Source organism: Eleutherodactylus coqui, chromosome 11 (assembly GCF_035609145.1).
Source record: "Eleutherodactylus coqui strain aEleCoq1 chromosome 11, aEleCoq1.hap1, whole genome shotgun sequence".
Taxonomy (NCBI): Eukaryota; Metazoa; Chordata; class Amphibia; order Anura; family Eleutherodactylidae; genus Eleutherodactylus; species Eleutherodactylus coqui.
In genome coordinates, this window is record NC_089847.1 from 79,943,639 (window position 1) to 79,967,557 (window position 23,919).

The 23,919-nt window shown below is 41.7% G+C and overlaps 1 protein-coding gene across 1 annotated transcript in view; it reads left to right on the forward strand.

The window, feature by feature from the left end:
- LOC136582030 (rab9 effector protein with kelch motifs-like) overlaps positions 1 to 8,984 on the forward strand; it is a 43,996-nt gene extending 35,012 nt beyond the window's left edge. The window contains exons 10-11 of the mRNA XM_066582769.1: positions 8,231 to 8,328; positions 8,585 to 8,984. Coding sequence (XP_066438866.1) covers positions 8,231 to 8,328; positions 8,585 to 8,790 — 304 coding nt within the window. The 3' untranslated portion in view covers positions 8,791 to 8,984. The remainder of the gene's footprint in view (positions 1 to 8,230; positions 8,329 to 8,584) is intronic.
- The last annotated feature ends 14,935 nt before the right edge of the window (positions 8,985 to 23,919 follow it).

Here is a 23,919-nt window from a genome sequence, read left to right on the forward strand (position 1 = left end):
TGGGATTATTTGATTGTTTATGTAGTATAATGCAATTATACAGTATGAGAACTATACTGTAGTTTAACAGACTTCCTATTAAAACATGCCATAGATATGTCTTAATATGAAAATAATCATTACCACCCTAAGGGCCTTTAAAAGGCCCCAGGCTGCCATGACAGCCCCCCACAATCTTATCAGGAATCAGGACTGAGGTATGCATTTAAACCCTGAACATTGAAATGCTGTTGGCAGAATTGACAGTAGCAGCTAAAGAGGGTTAACAGCAGTGATTGGTGTTCTCTTCGAATGTGGCTGTTGCAGTTTCCAAACCTGCTGCATGCACAGCATATACTATGATCATCTATGTATGTCTTAACTGCGCAGGGCATATTCAGTTAAGATGCATGTGTGACTGATGGGGTTAGGTAAAACATTAAGGACACAAACCGTTCCCCTGGAAATGGGGATCTCAAATTATACTCACTGAAAAGAACTTTACTGATAGTTAAAAATTAAACCTTTATTCATATATATTTTAAAAGAGCCGTATGCATATATACGTAAATAAATTCCCTAATAAAAGAATCCTTGTCCGTAATACACTTGGACAGATAATAGTGGTTATTGTAATTATTTATACAAATAGCCACAGTTTTCTTATACCCACTTAGGCGAGGGTGTCAAAAATTGTGTGACCTGACACACTCTATTGTGCTAATAACACTGTAGCTGTCAATATTACTCTTACCTACGTCAAATAGTGAAACAAAGTTGTATAGTATAGACAGTGTGTTATAGTTGTTAGATAGCTTGTTCCATACGTGTTTTTCTGGAGTCAAACTTTTTTTCAAGACAAATGGAGCTTTAATCAAATTATTCCATCTATTAATCCATCAACGCGTTTCTATGACACCGAACATACGTGTCATTTCATCAGGATGGAAATTATATCACGTTTGGCTTATTAGATCCTTTCTATTATGCTTTGAGTTTTTAATTTGTCTATGCTCCGGTCCACATTAGGTGGAATATAGCTTATTACATTCGGGTTTGTCTTGATGTTAAGACTCTATTAGGGCTATGAACCCCGAGATCACATTTATTTGCACAGTCCGTACTGGTAGAGACAGACCAAAATTAAGTGTAACAGCTGACAATAACTGACAGGTGTCCAATCAAAACTACCTGCAGGTTGTGCCAGCTGATCACTTATTTCTCCTCATCAGACCCACATTTACGGGGTATGCACGGACACTAGGTCAATCTTGCTAACACTGTCTGTACTGATAAAGACAGACAACAAATAAGTGTATCAGCCTATGCCTAGTAGCAGGCATCAAGTTGAGAGTACTTGCAGGCTCATTAGGCTGAACACTAATCTGTCTTCATTAAAGCCCACATTTACGGGGCATACAAAGCCAAGAAGCCCACATTTACGGGGCATACAAAGCCAAGAAGCCCACATTTACGGGGCATACAAAGCCAAGAAGCCCACATTTACGGGGCATACAAAGCCAAGAAGCCCACATTTACGGGGCATACAAGGCCAAGAAGCCCACATTTACGGGGCATGTAGGAGAGTTAATACTCTAACCCAACATAGGCATAACTTACAGCCACGCTGGCCGTAATGTTTGTATAGCAGCCACCTTGGCCGCAATGAGACAGAGCTGGTCCGTGGGTGTATTCCCCTTTCTTTTATATGCGTAGCTCCACCCTTCGCTTACTTGGGATTGTCCTTGTTCCAATCAGCTAACTGCTCCTTTACACTCCCCCAGCGAAATCCCGCGTTAGTTGTGACGTCATCACGTTGCGACGTCACTCGGCACGCAGCGCAGTATAATCATGTGATCCCTGAGATGTCACATGATATTTTCCTTATCCTTCTGCAAATATTGCCATGGTAGCCAGGATGCCGTACAGCAGCACATGCGTTCTATTCCAAAAGCAGGTAATAGATTATCGGCCCTTGTCTTTAAAGTGTTATGATGAATTGTTTTTATAACACCATTCGTGACCTATGTGCCTTATTGTCATAGATATTTACATGCACTTAAGTCACTTTTATGTACTTTTTATGTACTATCTATGGGCAGGGAGGGAAGCAATCATGTTAGAACAATATATCCCAACCAAGATGATATGTAGAGCAATAGTCAGTTTTGTCAGCCAGACACAGTTCAGATCACATCTTCTAATGACATTTATGAGCATCCATTAAATAGGTAAGTATCATTGTTGTTATTCTTTTTCAATTGTACTTAAAGGGATCCTAGGTTGTTTGAGGATGAAGTTCATTAATTTCCTATCCTTTTAGCCACATTGTTGTCTGATGGTTCACATTATGGTGATGTTTTGGAATCAGGCAAATTACATTCATTTTTTACATAGTCGATTTATGCCATTTTTAAGAGTAAATTAAGTTATAGTGTTTATCAGATATCCTTAAATTATGGATTATCAGTTAGTTTACATTTAATCATGCAGATAGTTTTTATTTTATTTTAGTATCCCGTTTTTATAATTAACGGATCAAGTTTTGAGCAGCAAATGTATGCATAAAAGGTAGTATGTTGGTGTAAGTAGCATTATCACGGTTTTCTTTGTGCTGCATTATGTTTTGGCATGTTTCTAAAAATAGTCTATGTATATGCAGCGTAGATCAAATTGTACTGCATCATACAGGTGGCTCTTATTTTATCATCCCATTCATTTTTGGGTTAAACCATATTTGTCAAGGGACTATTATAAAATAATCATTTCAATGCTGGATGTTAACGGTTCATGCTGTATTAGACATCAGCATATTATACGGGTTCAACGATGCAGTTCAACGATCGTTTCAATGCTGGATGTTGACGGTTCATGCTATATCAGACATTAGCATATTATATGGATTCAACGATGCAGAAAACTCCCATGCTATATAACAATAACAGGCAGCTGTTCATGGCCTATGTTATATTCTATAGCTTTTTATAAAGAGTAAACTATCGCATACTTATAGCACGAGTGGCAGGGCGGTTTCTCATGTGGGGCATTGGATCTTAAGGAGTCTAATGTATTCAGAATCGATTAGATAAATGATGCAAAGGATAAACATTCATTTGTCCTTTGGGTGCGCATGAGTCTAATCTAAAGATCCATCCAGATTCTTTCTGTTGGAGCTTTTTGTCTACATCCCCTCGTCTGCCATTACTTTTGATCATTTCAATTCCGCAAAAAGTTACTACATCAGGATTTCCACCATGCTTCTCTTTAATATGCGATGCCAAACTCGTCTGTTCATTGCGATTTATGTTTCCAACATGTGCGAGTACTCTACGTCGCAGTTGCTGCATCGTCTTGCCGATATAATCCCTTGGGCACGGGCAGGTTGCCATATATACAACACCATTTGTTCTACAATTGATGAAATCTTGTATAATGTATTCCTTGCCTGTTGAAGAGCTTCTGAATGTTTTGCAGCGACGCATGTATTTGCATGCTTTGCACCCTGAACATGGGTAAGAGCCCTTTACTGGTTCCCTTTGCAACCAAGTATTCATTGATGATATCTGTGGTAGATGGCTATGGACCAAACGGTCCTTCAGGTTTCTCCCACGTCTATAGGTGATCATGGGTCTCTCTGATAGGAATTCTTTAATGTCCAGATCTTTCATAAGAATATCCCAGTATTTTGTGAGAATTTTCCGCACATCTTGAGATTTTTCATCAAAAGAGCCTATCACTCTGATCAGTTTGTCATTCCCTAATTTAGGTTTTACCTCGAGAAGATCTTCTCTTTTGGATTGCTTTGCTTGATTCTGAGCCTCTGTTATCACGTTTTCCGGATAGCCTCTATCAAGAAACCTCTGGTACATTTCCTGAGATTTCACGTTAAATTCGTTTTCATTTGAGCAATTTCGTTTTACCCTAATAAACTGGCTTTTAGGAATCCCTCTTTTCAATGGTGGTGGATGATAGCTACTCCAATGAAGGAGAGTATTTGACGCTGTCTCTTTCTGGAAAATCGTGGTTTCCAGGTGATTTATCTTCGGTTTTGGCAATATGGAGATCAAGGAATGTAATCTTGATCGAGCTGATTTCGGAAGTTAGAAATTGATTCAGATTGTTGTTATTCAGGCTTGAGATAAAGTTGTGGAACTCTTCAGTATCACCCGTCCACAAAATTAGCATGTCATCTATGAATCTCAGCCATAATTCAATCGATGCTGTCCATTTCTCATTTTCTTCACAGAACACCCTCATCCCCTCCCACCAGCCCAGGTACAGGTTGGCATAACTGGGGGCACAAGGGCTCCCCATAGCCGTCCCCCTGAGCTGGTGGGAGAATCTTCCTTCGAACAAAATATAGTTATGTTCGAGGACAAAAGATAATAGACGAGATAAGAATGCGTTGTGCTCTTTCAGATGGTTACCTCTTTGAGACAAAAAGAATTCCACAGCTTCCATCCCTCTTTCATGAGGGATGGAGCTGTAGAGGGATTCCACATCTAAACTTGCCAACATGGTTCCTGGTGACAAGGAGATACCCTCCAGTTTTTTCAAAACATCCATTGTGTCTCTGACATAGGTAGGCAAAGCTTCGACAAATGGTCTAAGAATTTGACTCCCTGGGTTAGGCTATTTATGCCAGAAACAATAGGTCTCCCTTTTAGGGGTGTTAAGCCCTTATGTACTTTGGGTAACCCATAAAATGTAGCTATCTGTGGGTTTTTTGGGTACATAAAGGAGAATTCTTTGTCACTAATCAGTGAGTTTTCTGATATAAGAATGTCCCCAAGTTCCTTCAAAAAACTGTCGGTGGGGTCATACCCTAGATTTTTATAGGTAGATCTATCGTTAAGTATCTTGAGACACATCTGTCGATAATCCTTTCGGTCTAGGATTACGATGTTACCCCCTTTGTCTGAGGGTTTTACTATGATCTCAGTGTCATTTTCAAGAGCTAACAACGCATTCTTCTGTCTAGATGTTAAATTCTGTTGTTTGAAGTTCTTATTTTGGGACAGATCTTTAAGGTCTCTATTTACCATCGATTCAAAGAGATCAATGAACGGACATTCACCTGACGGTAGGCTGGTACTTTTAGGCCTAAGGTCCGTGAAGGGTCCATGTCCAGGATCTCTTTCATTTTCTTGTTCTAAAGATTCAAGTATCTCAAGAGCTCCCCGATCACTGGGGTCTAAACTCATTTCTGTACACTTCTTCCTCCCCTCAATTGCAAAATGCTTTTTCTAGCGCAGCTTGCATAGAAAAAGAGATATATCTTTGGTCCAGTTAAAGCAGTTATATCGATTAGTAGGAATGAATGATAGACCTTTTTTTAGAAGTGCTTGCTCATCAACTGATAAAGTTCTTGAAGAAAGATTTATTACTTGTAGTTCATCCCCCTTGGGATTACCTAGGTCATCTCCTATGTTAGTAGTTATAGGAGTTTGGTCATTAGATTTCATTGGAAGGCTCCTGTGTTCCCCCGAACAGCTGCAGTGTTATTAGCACAATAGAGTGTCAGGTCACACAATTTTTGACACCCTCGGCTAAGTGGGTATAAGAAAACTGTGGCTATTTGTATAAATAATTACAATAACCACTATTATCTGTCCAAGTGTATTACGGACAAGGATTCTTTTATTAGGGAATTTATTTACGTATATATGCATACGGCTCTTTTAAAATATATATGAATAAAGGTTTAATTTTTAACTATCAGTAAAGTTCTTTTCGGTGAGTGTCTGTCATAGTTTAAAAGAACTTATAGGCCACTGTAACTTCGGGATCTCAAATTATAAATTGGCATGGAGAGTACAGATGTATAAATACCTGAGCTTGAGAAAGGCCAACAGGTCGAAACATAGCTACCATTTTTTTTTGCTATGGGAGAAGAAAAGTGTTTTTTCTTTTTTTTTTTTTTTTTTTTTTCCTTTTTTGCACCTACTTATGCTGCTGTGCTACTTTTACTTTATTTTGTATAAATACCTGAGCATCACTTGTGTTATGGCATGTTTTGTCAGACAGGGCCGCACATCGCTGCCGGAAGGGACCGAATATGGAGAGAGGGAAATGGTGGTTGTCCCCCTTCTATCTGGGAAATGCATCTCCAGGGACCTTGTTTGTGTATTTTATGTTTATTTAAAATTTCATTTATTTAATTGCCTTAACTGGTATATGGAAAGTCCTTATTCATGTTGGGATCACTGCACACTGGCACCAGAAAGGACCTTGAATTGCTGAATAATGGCCAACTGTGAAGGAAGTGAACTGTAATACTAGTAGCCCCCAATAGTAAGGTTAGTTCATGGCTTTTTTTTTTTTTTTTTTTTTTTTTTTTTTTTAATTCCTGAATTTATTTTGGTGGGTCTCCTGAGTTTGTTTTTTTTTTTGTTTTTTTTTAAGACCTGTATATCATTAGCTACTTAAAGGGAACTTGTCAGGTCCCCTAAGCTATCCGGGCTGCATGAAACTGGGTATAGGGACAGGTACTGATTAAAGTGGTTTCATTAAACAGATCATTTTTACTCCGGCACTTCTTGTTATGGAGTTAAGTACTGCTACGGAATTTGATATTGAGTGCCGCATATTCGTTCTACTTTGTGAACTTGTACAGATCTGTTTACTGGTTTTGCATGGGACCTTTCACATATGCAAAATACTTCTGCAAATACACCGTAGGGCTCTTTCACACGGAAAGCTACACGCGCAAAAATCACGTGCTTATACACAGGACTATTCGTTCCCATAGGAAACTATTGGTTCTTTCAGATTCCTTCATCTGAACGTTGCCATAGGAAACCATTGGTTCTAATAGCCGCGTGAATTTTGCGCGCGTAGCTGCCTGTGTGAAAGAACACTTAAAGGCACAGAAAATTCTGCACCAAAATCTGCATGTTTACTTATCTACAGGCTATGGAGTGGAAATCCGCAGTAGATTAACCTGCATCTTTAGGTGCAACTGTACGTGTGAAAGGTCCCTAAATCTTACTTTTGCAACTTTGCTGGACTGGAGAGGAGTTTAATGAAGCTCATGTGTGTTTATAGATTGTGTACTGTACTATATGCATGGCATCCGCCACTTATTAATATAATAAGGTTGAGTATGGCTTTTGTTCAGTATCTTGGGCAGCTTTTTAAAAAAAGAACTGTACCCAAATAACCCCTTGAGTGGCGGGTTTCCTACCACCCTGTCGTGCCCACCAGGGCAGGTTTTTTAAAATGGTCTAATCATTGAATTTCAACTAATTTTGCAGTTGCGTCTCAAGAGCCATAACTTTCTTATTTTTCCATTAACATGGCCATATAAGGGCTTGTTTTTTGCGGGACAAGTTGTGATTTTTTTAAACAGGGCGGAGGAAAAAAAGAAATGGGGAAAAAAGAAAAAAAGGGGCCATGTCATTAAGGGGTTAAATAATGTATTCACTTCCTTCTTTGGGTCATTACAACGCATGGATACCACATGTGTGATTTTATTTTTGATTTTTTTACAAAGTAAAGAGAGACAAGTGTTTTTATAATTTTTTTTTTAATAATTTTTTTTCCTTTTGTCCCTTTACGGAACTTCCACAGGGACCCATCAGGACCCCTGATCACATTCCAGGGGTCCGATGGTGACAGCCCTTTACATGCTGCAGTGACAGCCCTTTACATGCTGCAGTCACATAGACTGCAGCATGTAAAGGGTTAACACAGCAGAGATCGGAGATTTTCTCTGATCTCTGCTGTAAGAGCAGGTACCTAGCTGTCCTCTTACAGCCAAGCACCAGCTCTCCCTGCCACAGAGACCATCGGCTTGCTTCTGACAAGCCGATGGTCTCTATGGCAACCTGTAAACAAAGCAGGAGATTGCCGGCATATCGGCAATATCTTCTGCTGGTTTTTCAAAGCCCTTGCTTTGTTCTCTGTGGGACTGTGCAGGCAGAGCACACTGCCACAGCTTGTGGCATTGTGCTCTGCAGCTCCCATAGTGATACATAGCCCGGAAATCTTCCGGGCTGTATCGCTATAAGCAGTGGAGCTCGTCCCGGAAAATTTCCGGGCGTGCCACTCAAGGGGTTAAACCTGGGGCTAGATGGTGGTGTATTTTGGGTTGTTTTTTTTGTTTTTGTTTTTTCCTCCCCAGAGTGACCTTTTGGAATAACATGGATTTCCCCTTTAACAGTTGCCATATTTAATGTCTTTTCTGTCATTTAAAATGTTCATGCATCATTAAGGCCTAAACATTTTTTATATGCCCTTTTTCTCTCAGCTGGCATTCTGCTGCCTCTGTGTCCGATTCCCGTTTCCTAATTCATGGCGGTTACGATGGAAATCAGGCTCTAAATGATACTTACTTATTTAATACAGGTAACTTTATAAATACTTTGAAAATTGTGGCCTCTACAAAGCTAATGAGCACTTTTATAATGTTACAATGGTTTTATTTGTGTCTTGTAGCTCTTTGACAATACTTCATATTTAGTGAAGTTTACACCGTGTGGTAGTATTAGGCTGATCTTGTGGAATGCAAGCTCATGTCTGTTATATATTGGAAAACGTTTAATACCGTGTTAGCCAGTAGAACAAGGTGTGTATATTGGTAACGGTGGTTTTCATTTTACAGTGACAAAGACTTGGACTACACTGGTCGGTAACTCACTTCCATGTTCCCCACGTGCTGGCTATTCTATGTTGTCTCTTCCTGGAGTAAAAGGTGACACTGAGGAATATGCCCCTACTGAACTACTTATCTTTGGAGGAGGGGACAACGAGGGCCATTTCTACAGCGATACTGTCAGGCTGCAGATATCGGATATTCTTGATTACTAACTTCAATGTGGGGTGTCTGTTTTATTAACATGCTAAGTTGTCGTTTCAAGTGTTTGTATATTGGTGACTGTAAATAGTTTTTAATACATTTCTGTATTTTATAAAGTTTGTGAATTTATTGTGAGGTATATACGTTTTTCATTATTTGTAAATGAAGGTTGCTTGTTAAATTAAAAAAAGCTGAAGTTTCCAGATGTACTGTGTTCCAAACTGCTTTCCTGAGCGTTTTTTTTAGAGTGTTTCACATGAACTAGTAGTAGTTCAACAAGGTATAGCATATAGGAACCCTTCTGAGTGAAAACGGCCAAGCTGGCTATTTTGCAGTTTCCCCAAGTCCTATAGAAGTGAATGAGAGTTGTGCAAACAACAAACTACACTGTTTCAGTAAGCAAAGACCCACAGCGTAGCTAAATGCTACACTGTTTCCACAATTCCCATTCCCTTCTGTCACTGTCAGATATTGATAGGTGCCAATCCCAGAGGTGGAATCCACATCCATCAGACCCTTAAGTCCAACACCTTATACACCCAGAAGTTCCTAGATGTAAGACTTTTAGAGAGCTGTGTGTAGAATACAATTTGCTTGCTTCACATTTCCTCTCATACACACAAGTAAGACATTTTCTACGGAAAAGGCTAACCGATATATCAAAGGAGGCAATACTTAATCCTATGGATAATCTAGTTAAAAACCTTTCACATAAATACTCTATCTCAGTTTTGTATAACAAATTTAGAGATGGGTGGGTGACTGAGAACAGCTCTGACTTATTCCAAAAATGGACTTGTGATTTGCAGGACTCGGAACTTCCCGAGGGAATGATTAAGAGCTGAAACTGTGTGAAAAGCAGTATCAAACGAATGGTGTCGGGAAACCTACTTTAAGATAATCCATGGAGCAATCTATGGGTTTAACAAACCTCAGAACCCTAATGGTCCAACAAGGTTACAAGCTTGTCCTAGATGTGCCATGCCAACTCCGATTTCTTCCATGGCATTTGGCAATGCCTGAAGACTAATAGATATTGGATTAGGATTCAAAATATGGTGCAAGACATTGGGGACCAGAGATTGCAACTAACACAACAAACATTCATACTTCACCAACTACCAGAACAGGCAATAAAAGTTAATATGACCCATACCATACTCCTGATCAGCAAGAGGTGCCTTCTGAACAATTGGCTGCTAACCAAACCCCCGGGGATAAACCGTGTCATACAACAGCTAACAAACCTAAAAATGGAGAGAATTGAGATGTGTGGAATCTCAAGCCCCCAAATCTTTCAAAAAGTGAGAGGAAATTTATGGAGAAATTCCTTAGTCCTAGTGAAATCATGGAATGTACGATCCAGTTCACAAACACAACTTGGTACTACAGTCAAGATGACATGAACCAGCTAGGAATTTTAAAGGTAACGTGACTGGCCGTGAACGGGAGGTGGTCACTAGGTGGTTATGATGCAGGATAGTTTATATTTAATAGTTGGGCGTTGTATTGTTTTCAAAATGTTGATTGATAAGAGGACATTTTAAGGGAAGGGGGATAATAAATTTTGGAAAAAATATGGATGAGCTATCAGACTCTTAATTGCCTAGCCTGCTCTACAAGTCTGAAATGGGAATATCCCCTTAAGAGCTTATGCGTTTTTTAAAGGCTGCGAGATCGCTGCGGCGTTGTTTTTTTTTTTTTTCTTTAACACGATTTTCAGTGGGAAATGATATAGGTCCCAAATATGCACATGTATTATTATACAGAAAACCCCCAACTTAAGAATGGGTTCCATTCCAGGAAGCTGTTCGTAGGTGCATTTGTTCATATGTACGAACAAATGCTTGTATGGAGGGGATTGCAGGTGGATCCTGCCGCATACAACGCAGGTCCAGGCTGATTCTTACAGCTGATATCCGCCTGCAACAGCTCTGATAAGCCATGCCGCTCATTGGAGCTGTTAATCCTTTAAATGCGGAGGCATGTCAGGAGCGTGAACTAGTTGATTTTCATTAGTTCTGGAAGTAAATTTGTAGATCCCTACTAGAATGTGCAATGTATGCAGTACTTGATCAGCTAATTGAGGGTGTATACTGTTGCATAAGATGCATGCACGTCACTCATTTGAAAGCCCAGATCCTGGAACTAAATTAGCGACTGGCAACACTGAGATACACTGGCAATATGGAAAGGAGTTAGCTGCTCACTGAGCAGGCACTAAACATTAAAACATATCGATCTCTGTAAATAACTGGCTTGGAGATAGAAAGCAGAGGATGGTAATAAATGGTTCGTACTCGGATTGGGCCTCCGTTGCTAGCAGGGTGCCAAAGGGTTCAGTATTAGGGCTCCTACCCACTAGCGATAGGTTTTCTTGCAATGCGAGAGTGAGTGAAAACGCATGATTATGAAACCAATGATTTTCAATGGTTTCATACTCATTTGCGATGTTTTCAGTCAAGCCTCGCAGTGCTAAGAAAAATCTGCGCTATTGCCCATTGTCACCAGCGGGGGCGGCGGCAGCTGCTGCCGCCTCATTGAAGGCAATGGGTTGCAGGCAACCACAGCAGCAATGATTTTCGGGGATGGACTTGAAATATAAGCTCTTCCCCCAAAATAATCCCTAGCTGTGTTAAAAAAAACGAAAAAAACTTTTTTTTACTCCCTTAGAAGAGCTTTCCGGCTCTTCTCTCCGGCCCCGGCAATCGTCTTCTGGAGGCTGGGGGATCAAAAAATCCCCACCTCCAGAAAGCACTGCCTCTGATTGTCTCAGTGCTGTAACCAATCAGATGCAGCGCCCAGCTGTCATTGAATGACAGCTGAGCGCTGCCTGTGATTGGTCAAAGCGCTCAGCAATCATAGGCAGCGCTCAGCCATTCATTGAATTGAATGAATGACTGAGCAGCAGCGCCGGCCCCATTGAAATCAATGGGGTAGCATCAGCGACCTCCGACAGCTGTGGCAGAGGATTCCTTCATCCCCTGCCATAGCTGTCACATCTGCGTCAGGAAAGCACAATGTACTGCCTATGTTTTCAATAAAGCTGGCACTGCTGTAGCTGGCCCCATTGAAAGCAATGGGCAATAGCGCAGATTTTTTTTAAGCGCTGCGTGGCTTGAGTGAAAACATTTGCAAATGAGTATGAAACCAATGAAAAACATTGGTTTCATAATCATGCATTTTCACACTTGCATCTCAAGAAAACCTATCGCTAGTGGGTAGGAGCCCTCAAGCCCCATTCTGGTCAGTATGTATATCAATATACGGCTGCTAATGGACCTAGACAACCTGGGGGCTTGGGTTGAAAAATCGCAAATGGAGTTCAACATCTATAAATGTAAGGCCATGCATATGGGCAGGAGCAACTGAGGTCACCGATATACTAAATGGGGTACTGCTAGGGAAAAGCGATATGGAAAAACAACTGGGGGTACTAGTTTAGTGTAGACTTAATGCAATCAATGCCAGTCAGCTGCTGCAAAGGCAAATTAAGTCTTGGGGTGCATTAAAAGAGGTATAGGGGCGAGGGACGAGAACATTATTCTTCAAATATATAAGGCACTTGTCAGGCCTCATATGGAATACTGTGTACAGTTCTGGACACCAGTGCTCAGGAAAGATGTTGCAGTGCTTGAAGACGTTCAAAGAACGGCAATCAAATTAATAAACTGAATGGGAAGACTGGAATACACAGAGAGGCTGTCAAATTTGGAATTATTCACCCTGGAAAAAAAGATGGTTAAGCGGCGACCAAATAATGTATGATGTATAAATACCTTCGAGGACAATACAAGGATCTCTCCCATGATCTGTTTATACCTAGGACCGTGATGGTAACAAGAGGGCATACGCTACGTTGGAGGAAAGAAGCTTTCATCACCAGCACAGAAGGGGGTTCTTTACAGTAAGAGCAGTGAGATGGTGAAACTCTGCTTAAGAACATTGTGATGGCAAAATCGATAGGAGTATGAGGGGACTAGCTGTCTTTTTTTTTAGAGCTCTATGATATTGCAGGATATAGGCATTAAATAACCAGCGGGGTTGTTGATCCAGGTCTTGGAATCAGGTAGGAACTTCTAAACGTTGATCCAGGGATTAGTCTGACTGCCACTATGGAGTCGTAAAGGAATTTTTTTCCCCCCCAAAATGGGCTAAATTGGCTTCTGCCTTTTTTTTTTTGTTTTGCCTTCCTCTGGATCAACAAGGGGGAGATAGAAACAGGCTGAACTGGATGGACATTGTCTTCTTTCAGCGTGGCATACTATGTGGTGTTGTAATATTTTAAATCTTCCTTCCCTCTTTTATGTAGGAAGATAAAGAAGGACGTTTTATCTGAATGGTTGTGGTGGAGAAACCACTACAGCAACAGCCAGTGGAATCCTGGGGACTAATAAACTGGCATATTTTTCTGTAGGGTTAGAGTGTCCATCTGGTTGTGTGGCACAGTTTCTACATCAGGAGTAAAATACCAACATTTCCATTTACCAAATCTGTAAGGGCTCATGTCCACGGGCAAAATATGATTTAAGATCCGCAGCGGATCTCCCGCATGCGGATCCGCATCCCATAGGGATGCATTGACCACCCGCGGGTAGATAAATACCCGCGGATCGTCAATAAAAGGGATTTAAAAAAAAATGGAGCATGGAAAAATCCGGACCATGCTCCATTTTCGTGCGGGTCTCCCGCGGGGACGGCTCCCGCGGGCTTCTATTGAAGCCTATGGAAGCCGTCCGGATCCGCGGGAGACCTAAAATAGGAATTTAAAGTATTTACCATCCGGCGCGGGCGGGGAAGGTCAGCTGTTCCTCACGGCCGCATCTTCCTTGCTTCGGCTCGGCGGATGTGCCCGGCGCATGCGCGCGGCACGTCGGAGACGTGCCGGCGACGTGCCGCCGGCGTCAGGAATTCATCCGCCGGCCGAAAATGAAGATCCGGCCGTGAGGAACAGCTGATCTTCTCCGCCCGCGCCGGATGGTAAATACTTTTAAATTCTTATTTTCGGCGCTCATGTCCGCGGGGCAGGAGGGACCCGCTGCAGATTCTCCATGTAGAATCTGCAGCGGATCTGATTTTCCCCGTGGACATGAGGCCTTAGACAGCTTCTTGGGGTTTTACTAGTACTCTATTGGCCCTTCACCCAGAGCAGAATCATTCACTTTAATTAGGCAAATGGAGACCAAAATTGCAAACTTTGTTTTCCTTTTGACCTGGTTTCCATCCTTTTGATGGGAACAACAGAGTAGTTTCTTTCCTTTAGGACTCTTTCACACAGGCTACAAAATCATCGCTTTAAAACACATGTTTAAGGAAATGACGCTTATTGCAACAATAAGGTGACCAAGGTTCTGACAGGAGCCGAAACGCGTCCTACTTTGTTTTAGCTTGATATGTAATGGCACGTTCTAAATAAAAGCAAGACAAATCTCTTTTTTCACTGCAACCAGCTTCATTTTTTTGCTTTGGATCCATACTATTTGCCTAAGATCAAAAAATACTGGATTGGGATCCAACAACGGATACAAGACATGGAGGGACAGACTTTACAACTGACGCCACAAATTTTCATACTCTATCAGCTACCAGATCAGGCAAGAAAGGCCAAAATGACCCACACCCCTCTATTGATCTACAAAAGATGCCTTTTGAGTAGCCGGCTGCTGGCCAAACCCCCGGGGATAAAAGATATTCAACAATTAAAACACCTGTTAAAAATGGAGAGAGCAGCGATAGAGATGCGTGGAGAACCAGGCCCTAAAATTCTTCAAGAAGTGGTGGGAATTTGTGGAGAAAAGTCTTGGTCCTAATGAAATCAAGGAGTGCATGTATCAGTTGGTCGACACAACATGATATCATAGACAGTATGACATGAACCAGCTGTTGTCTCTAAAGATCACATGACATACCGTGGTTGGGAGGTGAGCGCGTAGGAGGCGCACTGCGGGTTACTTTAATCAGTTATTAGTTATACGGTTTATTTCTGTTATAACTGGGTATTAAGAGTCTGGAAGTTTGGGGGAGGGGAGGGGTTAAGGGGAAAAATATAAAAATGGAAGATATATATGTGAGTATGACATTGTGTTGTAAGCAATAAACACCAAGATGGACAATTTACCATGAAAACCCAAGACGAAAATGCCTCTGTAACAGAAATGTGTGTTATGTGATCAGAACTTTGTGTAACACTTACAGTCCACTCATGTATGTTTGCCTTAAAATGGCAATATAAAAGAGTTTAAAAAAAAAAAGATTGCAATCTCTACAATTGGGCCTATTGCCTCAAACGTTACACCAATAGCACTTATGCCAACAGTCATTTACCATCAACCATATCTCAGCACAGGAGACAAGTCTTCCCCTGTCGTGTGTGGCCTGTATCTTCAGGTACAGACTGGAGGCAGGAACCTCGGAGCTCAGATGCTATTCCTGGGGCTCACACTTTCTCTTTCATTGTAACCTCTCAGGTGCCTCATAATTAAGGTAATCAACCAGGCCAACACCTAGCAAAAATCTACAATGTTGCCCTCTAGTGGTCACTTTATTATCTGCACTCCTAAGAAAGGCAAACATTTTTTCCTTTTTTGTTAGATGCAATACGCCAGGAGATGTGTAAAACACTGCGTAATACTGCAGGGAAAAGAACACATCTTAAACTTATTAGACTAATTAGCCTTTTCAATTGCTGCCCCTTTATTTGCCGCACACAACTAAACATGTCTTGTTGCACAAAAAGTACAGTAAAATACGCCAATGCGTGCACCAAAAGAGTAGTTCATTCTGCAAATATGCAGCGATCAGGTGCGTGCAAGTACAGATATGGTCGTATCATGTCTGCGTTTAGGGTTTCTGCTGTCCTTTTCCATCATGGGAGCAGAAGAACGGAATTCCTGATGCAACCTGAAATGGAGCAGTGTATCACAACTAAGATAAGGGGATGTTCACACCTCGTGTTTTACTACATCCCAAGGTTCTGTCAGGCAGCTATGGCATAGCTACGTTCAGGCAGCTATGGCCTATTTTGCTTATCCTTATGGTAAATAGCCCATGACAGCATTATTAACAGGGCTGCAAACGACAGTATTATAGGATCTATGGTTATGGTGTATGACTCAAGCGAGAAGGCTCCCTGGCTGAGAAGCATGTGGCCGATCTTGAGGGTCTGCGGTTGGCCCCTAAGGTAAGACCCCCATCTCCTGCAGTGGTGAAACCCCCTTTTCCACTGGGGGATCCCCATTACAGAAAGTCTGTACTGCAGGCAGCCAGTTCAACACCTGAACTCTTCTCCTGCGAAGCCATGCTAGTGTGATGGTTTAGCATTGTCTTGTTGAAATATGCAAGGCCTTCCCTGAAAGAGATGTTGTCTGGGTGGAGCATATGTTGTTCTACAACCTCTCTATACTGCTTAGCATCGATAGTGCCTTTCAAAATGTGTAAACTGCCCATGCCTAAGGCCTTAATGCCACCCCATACCATTGGAGATGCAGGCTTTTGCACTGTGCGCCAGTAACAAGCTGGATGGTCTCTCTCAAGTCTGCAGAACATGGCGTCCTATGTTTCCACAAACAAATTTCAAATTTTGATTCATGGGACCACAAAACTGTTTTCTACTTTGCCTCAGTCCATTTTAAATAAGCTTTGGCCGAGAAGACGCCAGCATTTCTGGATTGTGTTGATATACAGCTTTAACTTGCATTTGGAATTACACGGCAAACTGTGTTCACAGACAATGATTTCTGGAAGTATTCCTGAGTCTATGTAGGGATTTGCATTACAGAATCATGCCTGTTTTTAATGCAGTGATGCCTGAGGGCCTTCAATGTTAAGCATCCAAAATTGACCGCTGGCCTTGTCCCTTGTACACGTGAATTTCTCCAGATTCTCTGAATCTTTTGGTATTATGTACTGTAGATGGTGGTAAATTCAAAGTTTTCACAATTTTACGCTGAAGAGGATTTTTTATGAAATTGTTTCACAATTTAAGGCCTCTTTCACACAGGTGACAGCGACATATCTGCGAGAAAATCTCAGCGATATCGCATCTGTGCAATATTGCTGCGTTTTCTCATGGCGTTATCAGAATTTTGTGCCCCTACAAAGTCAGGCAAGTTGCGCGACTTTGTAGCGCTCTTTTGCGGGGATTTTTTTGGGGGGCTTGAAATATAGGCCGTACCCTAAAAATAAGCTCTGTCTGCATTAAAAAATAAGTAAAAACAATACATCACCTGACAGGCGCAGTCCGCTCTATCACACTTCTCCGCAGCTCTGGCTCACTTGCTTATGCAGCCAATCACTGCAGCACTCTATGAACGAATCACGGGCATCGCATTGAATGGCTGCGATTGCTTCATCGAGCACTGCAGTGACTGGCTGAGCCGCGGCACTTGAGAACCAATCAGCCAGCGTTTCTTGGAGGGGGGGGGGGGTTTGAAACTCTGACCAAGAAGCGCTGGCTGAAAACTATAACCAAGTGTGCCAGAGCTGCAGAGAAGAAGTCCGGCAAAGCGGACAGCGCCTATTAGATAATGTATTGTGTTTTGTTTTTTTTTAATGTACCTAGGGCTTAGTTTAGCAAGAAAAAGCAGAACTTCCTACTGTAAAAGTTGCATTGCGCTGAAGAAAAAACGTATTTTTGTATGATGCGCTGCAACAGAAAGGAAGGCTCCATATTGAAACATGGGCTACAAAACACAACAAATTGCGGCAATATTCAGCATGCCACATTTTTTTTCTCGCAGTGTAGCAGCCTTCAAAACATCGCTAATGTGATACATGCGATTTGTAGCACTGTCGTATCAGAAGAAAATTGTGTGATTTGTCGCGCGTGTGAAAGTGGCCTAAGACGTATATTTTTACAGATTGGTGAACCTCTGACCATCTTACTAGAAAACTGACCCTCCAGCTGTGTTTCATTAGTACCACTTACTTTTCCAGCATTTTGTTATCCCTGCCCCAACTTTTGTGAGATGTGTTGCTGGTACCACTTTCTAACGGAGTTAAAGAAGTTTTTCAGGGAAATACTATTGATAACCTATGATCAGGATAGGTCATTAGTTGATCGGCGGGGGGCCGCTGCTCGGGACCCCAACTAAGCAGCTGAGCGGGTGCATGCTGTCAGCGCCACAAATACACAGAGGTCATCTCTCCTAAGCAGAGGTCATCAGCAGTATTCTCCATGGAAAAACCCTTTAATTTTTAAAAAATGAAATGGAAAAATGTCCCCTTCCCCTCCTGATGTGTTCTGTGTTCTACTGTGAATAAAACATGAGATTTCAAATTGATTTCATTGCACTCTTTTTTCCTAACATTTTCTTACATTTTACACGGCGCCCCAACTTTATGGAATTAGGGTTGTATATTCTCTGCAGAACATTTGTCACTCAGAATAGACCATGTTTAGTATCGGCATACATAACCATTCTCTGCCTGCGCTCACACAGGAAACTGGTGGCTCGGCGCAGCGCGCCAGAGATTATATGAATGATCAGAATGGCCAGATGGAAATTTATCCTTCCATTTTCAGTAATTGTGGTCTGTTTTATCAATTAAAGGACAAATTTCCATCTAGTTGTTCTGATTATTCAAATCATTTTTGGAGCGCTGTACCGAGCCACCAGTTTCCTGTTTCTACACTCCTCCATACACTCACGCCCACTTTGGTGGTGCATCCTCTGGTCGGCAGCCCCTCCAGAATCTCTTGCACATTTCAACCCTTCGCGGCCCTTACCTGTATTTTGGGCCACTCATTTCCTACGGGTTTTGCTCCACTTCTTTTTTTTCCATTCCACATCTGCAGATCTAAAATGGCCACTGGTAACACAGCGTCAGCCCCATTGAAAGCAATGGGAGAACTCTTCAATCCTCTGCCGCGGCGGGTATACCCTTCATTCCTGGGGTGATACAAGGCTGTTTTCACATGAAAACACCTCGCATCCACGGTCTTTCACATGGATGGCGAGGGCAATATTGGGCCACGATTCACAGCCTGATATGGCCTTCGCCCATGTGATACTAGCCTAAAGGAACCAACTATCCAACTATTATCCAAATACTTAACCTTTTAAACAATTTTAATACCGAACTCATGCAAAGGAGACACAGTAATGATACAATGAATGGCCTGTCCACAGATCGCATTCATACCTTTTTTAAGCATTTCTGAACCACAGCAAAAGAAAAAAATATATAAAAAGAACCTTTTTCTAAAATTGCGTTCGTTTTTTTTCTGCAGTTCAGAAACACACCAAAAATACCAAACGTCAACAAATCCTTATAGTCCAACTACCCTTGTCTCCAATAATGCTGAATGTAGGTTTTCATTGTCTGGTGCCTGGGGCTGCGCAGATTCAGTAGCCACATATTAAGTTATGTAGGGCTTTTAAAACATTTCTATTCTCGTACAAAATACTTTGGCGCTTCTCACCATATATTACACCCGCTGCCTTTTCCCTCGCAGGTTTTAGAACAATACCCTATTAGGATGAGAACACAAATCCACATGCAGCACATTCGCAGCGTGAATTCCACGTTACAAACCTGCAGCAATTTACAATATGAGGTAAACCGGGTCTTCACATCCCCATCCACACGGACTGGGAAACTGAGCGCTAGAATGAGCGCATGCAGGGGAGATTTATATCTGCCGTCCGCTCGTCCTATTGTGGAAATGCTACAAATTTTAAGTAACGTGAAGGGTGAAATTCACGACAAGTTCTCTATGTAAAACAAGTGCAAACTCCTTCACGGTGCCGAAAATGTCCACAACGAATTGGCGGGGTTTATGGAAAACACTATGGATTCTAAATCCGCAGCATGTCTATTTATGCTGCAGAATTCAACCCTTTAAAGTACAATGCGGTCATTCCATGTCAACTGACCTAATTTGGGAGAGGCTAGCGCTGCTAAGCTCCCTGATCGTGGCATTAGAAGCTCTCATAGAACCCTATGGGAGCTGCCGGCAAAGGGTGGGGGAGGGAGCTTAGCAGCGCTAGCCTTCCCCTTACTGACAACTCCCATAGGCCTCTAAGAGAGCTGCTGGCTGATTGTGGCCAAAACATAGGGGGAAGACCTATCTATTCCGGCCGCATGTAAAAGCAGCCAGATGGAACCTGCAATGTCTGAGCTATCTTTTCCGGCTGGCCAATTTTATGCGCTAGTAAATCGCCCATGTGAATGAATGCATTGGAATCCGATGCTTCAGATGGCTGTGATTTTCAGCCGACGTTTTATCGCGGCAAAATAGCAGCCGGCCTAACTGTTATCAGCAATAATTGTTTCCAGTTACAATGCGTACAAAAATGTCAATAGGGCATATGGATAGTGGTTGACATCATTTGTTATGCACTGTACTGTTTGATACCTCTCCCCGGCCTGCTGGATGCCACTTGACCAGGAGCATAACTGTGGGAGCGCAGAGAATGTGTTTGCACCTGGGTCCTAGAGCCTTAGGGGCCATAAAGTCTGTCTTCTCAATACTATAAATGAAGTATTAGAGTTAGGCAGCCCTGTGACAGGTTTTGCATTGGGGTCCAGCAGCTACAAGTTACGTCTCTGGAGAATTAATGCCAGTGAGCGCTGCCGCTGCAGTTTGCCATATGGTTAACGCAGCCCTGAAAAACCCAACTATTAACCAGGATATATCTTGTATACAACCTCTCATCCCCCGACTTCAGATTGGACACGGTTAAATTTGTTTGATAAAGTATTTATGAGCTCAATCTAATAAACAAAGTCTTAATACTTCTCAGGCCTTAAATTGCCATATATACATTACTGCGCCAATTTATAGCCCCCAACAGTAACTCACACCGGGACCGCTTATTTATAATGACCCTTTTTCTAGCATTTCACACCTCAGAATAATCCATCATTGTGGATGAATCCCTCCATAGAAGCATCTTCTCTCTGTACACCCAGATCTGCACTGGTGAGGGTGCTCCATTTTACCCTATGGCAATGCACATCATGTATCTGGATGGACACTTATTGAATGGAGCAGATAATGACCCCTCACAATTTATGCTTTATTCCTCCACCGGGTTCATTTCAATTACCACACAATTTTTGATGAACTATGGGCACCACTGCCAACCCAGACATGAAGTGCCATTTCTTTCCCATCTACTGATTATGTGCTACTAGAAGGACCAGCCATGAATTTCTCCATATCTCTGGGCACTAGACCATCACTCATAGTGCCCACATCACTGTGTATATGGCAGAGCAGGGTACTGGCAAGCACATGCCAGCAGCTTCCATGACCTTTGAACTCCACTCGGCCAACTGCCATTTACTTTCAACTGTCAACCACAGCGATTGGATCGACGGATACAAGATTGTGAAAAATGGCACCCAATGGACATGAGAAGCAGAAGAGAGAAGAAGAGAGCGTGAGTGGACTCACGGATAAAAAGAAAAAGAGGAGTGGAGAGAATATTATAATAAAAGAGGACAAGGAGCCAACACCGGGCACCAGCCAGGACCCCGGACCATCAGACTCTGGATTTGACATCAGTCGCTTCACCCGCCTTCAGACCTTGGGTAAAGGAAGCTTCGGAGAGGTAAGTTTTATAACTTCCCATTTTCTGGTAGGCGAAGTGACCCTAATTATATCATATTTCTACTTGTTGTGTAACTGAATGCAAACTAGTGCCTTCTGTTATCAGCCATTTAATTTCATCAGTATGCAGAATGATAATAGTCTTTGGGTGTAATAATGGTATTATTTAAAAAATGTGTTGTGGTATTATTTGAGCAATGGATAGTGCTGTTTTTATGTATGTATGATGTATTAGTTAACATAATATGGCAGTATTATATGGGGACATTGTGGCGGTATTATCTGAACTGTGTATTTTATTATTACATTTATTATTACTTTTCATGAAATACTATATTGATTCACTTACTTATGTATTCCCACTAGCTTTCAAATATATGCAGATTCAGTGGATTATATGTGTTTCATCTTCCCCTTATTTATATACATTTCTTTATTAATTTTTTAATTGCCACATTTTTCAAAAAAAGTCACAATCCTGTGGACTGACTATCTATAATTAGATATTCTCTCTTTTTTATTTTTCTATTTTTTCCTGTTTTTCTTTCTGACATTTGTCCCCTGTTTGCACCATATATAATTTGTATTTGATAGATTTGTGTTTGAAAAAGGAGCAATATTCGCTCTGAAACGCGTGGCACCTTGTGGTGTTTGTCAATAAATAATCACTTTATTCAAACACTAAGGATTTACCATTTCATTATGATTATCTCTAATTGACTATACAAGATATTTTCCTCAGATGTAATTTCTTCTTCATTACTAAATATTTGGTGTTTTTGGTGTCTTTTTGGGTACCTTGAGTGCAGGAGGCCCTTTTCCTAAAACTTGCTTGTCTCTATTTCTATCTAGGGTTTGTTTTGTAAGCCTGGCATTTATCCTTGCATCCGCTCTCCTTGGATTTCCTTTGGGACGGGGTGTCCCCCACCATGAGCACTTTTTCTACATGCACACTCTGAAAAACTCTTGCAGGCTGTCTCTTTAACCCCTTAAAGGGGTTCTGACACGAAAAAAAAAATTATTCACCTTGCCTGGCCAGGACTGATCGACAAGCATGTCCCCTCCGTCGGGCATCTTCTTCGGTGGCTTCTTGAAGCAGAGCAGAAGAGGTCAAAATGACCGCTTCCTGCTCTGCTCTGTCCATCAGCCACTTCTGAGGTGAACGGACGGGCCGCCCACAGCAAGCACGTCACAAGCAGTACTTGCTGTGGCGGCCCGTCCGTCCTGGCTGAACTCCGAGATTCTGCATGTGCGCAGTGGAGACACAGCCCATCCCAACTCCTGTCAGAGGGCACCTCTCCACTGCGCATGCGTGGATTCCCAGAGGGGGCGGCTTGTCGGAGGAAGAAGTGGAGCCTGCTGGGAGATGACACCGCTGCAGAACAACATCAGGAACAAAAGGTAAGTAAGATTTTTATGCTTTAGCAGCCATTGATTGTGGGTTCCCTGTGTCCATTAGGGAACAATGGCTGCTAAAGCATAAAAATCTTATTCGTGTCAGAACCCCTTTAGGGACCAGACTGTTTTGTACCTTAAGGACCAGACACTTTTTAGGGATTTTACCCATGTGGCGCTTATACTGCCCTATTTTGTTTCCTTTAGCTACCAAAATTATTTTTACTGCGTTTTTTTTCCGTGACATATAGGATGATTTTTAAAATATCTTTTTCACTGTCTTTTTTTCCCGTGTTTTACTTTTATTGGCTGTAAAATGCTAAAATTATTTTTTTAAACATTTATAGTTATTTTTTTTATTTAGTATATTTATGCTAAAATTAAGTATGGGAATGGGTTCCTCTATTTGTTTTGGACGTTTTGATATATTATATTATATGTATGGTTTTGGTTTACAGGGCACATACGGTGACGGTTTTGGTTGGCGTCGGCTTTGTGTTATTTTCTTTCTTGTATGTATATATTGTTGTTTTATTCTGTAATTTTTATTTACTTGTGTATGTAATCATGTTTTTTAACTATCTATGTCCTCCAAATGACGTCATATAAGACCTCTGGAGACATTCATTATTTTTTTTTAATTTTTTTTTTATTTGACACTTTCCCACTGTAGCTGGGGCATCCATAGGAGCCCTAGTTACATGGGAAAGCAACCCCTGTAGTGACATTAGTCACTGGCAGAGTTGGCCAAGGTCTAGTATGACCCTCCAGCTCTGCTGTAGCAGGGCACCCCAGCGGTCACATGACCCCTCGGGCTCCTGTAGTGAAAGTTACGTTTTATTTTCACTTTCTAGTACACGGTGCTCATTGAGCGCTGTGTACTCAGGGAAGGAAAAGGCAGGAAGGGTTAAATACCCTTCATGCCTTCTCCTCCGGGTTATCAGCTGTCACTAACAACTGATAACCCGTCCTGCCTCTAATTGATTGCAGAGACAGGAGGCTTAAAGCACCATCTTAATTTTACATACGGCAGTGCTTTAAGATGAGGACCAGGCGCCGTAAATTTACAGTGCCTGGTCCTTCATGGGTTAAAGACTTTGCTGTAATCATCATCTCCATCGATGCTGTCCTATTTTTCTCGGTGCATAAAAAAAAATGCACCTAAAACATGACATGTGAAGCATTG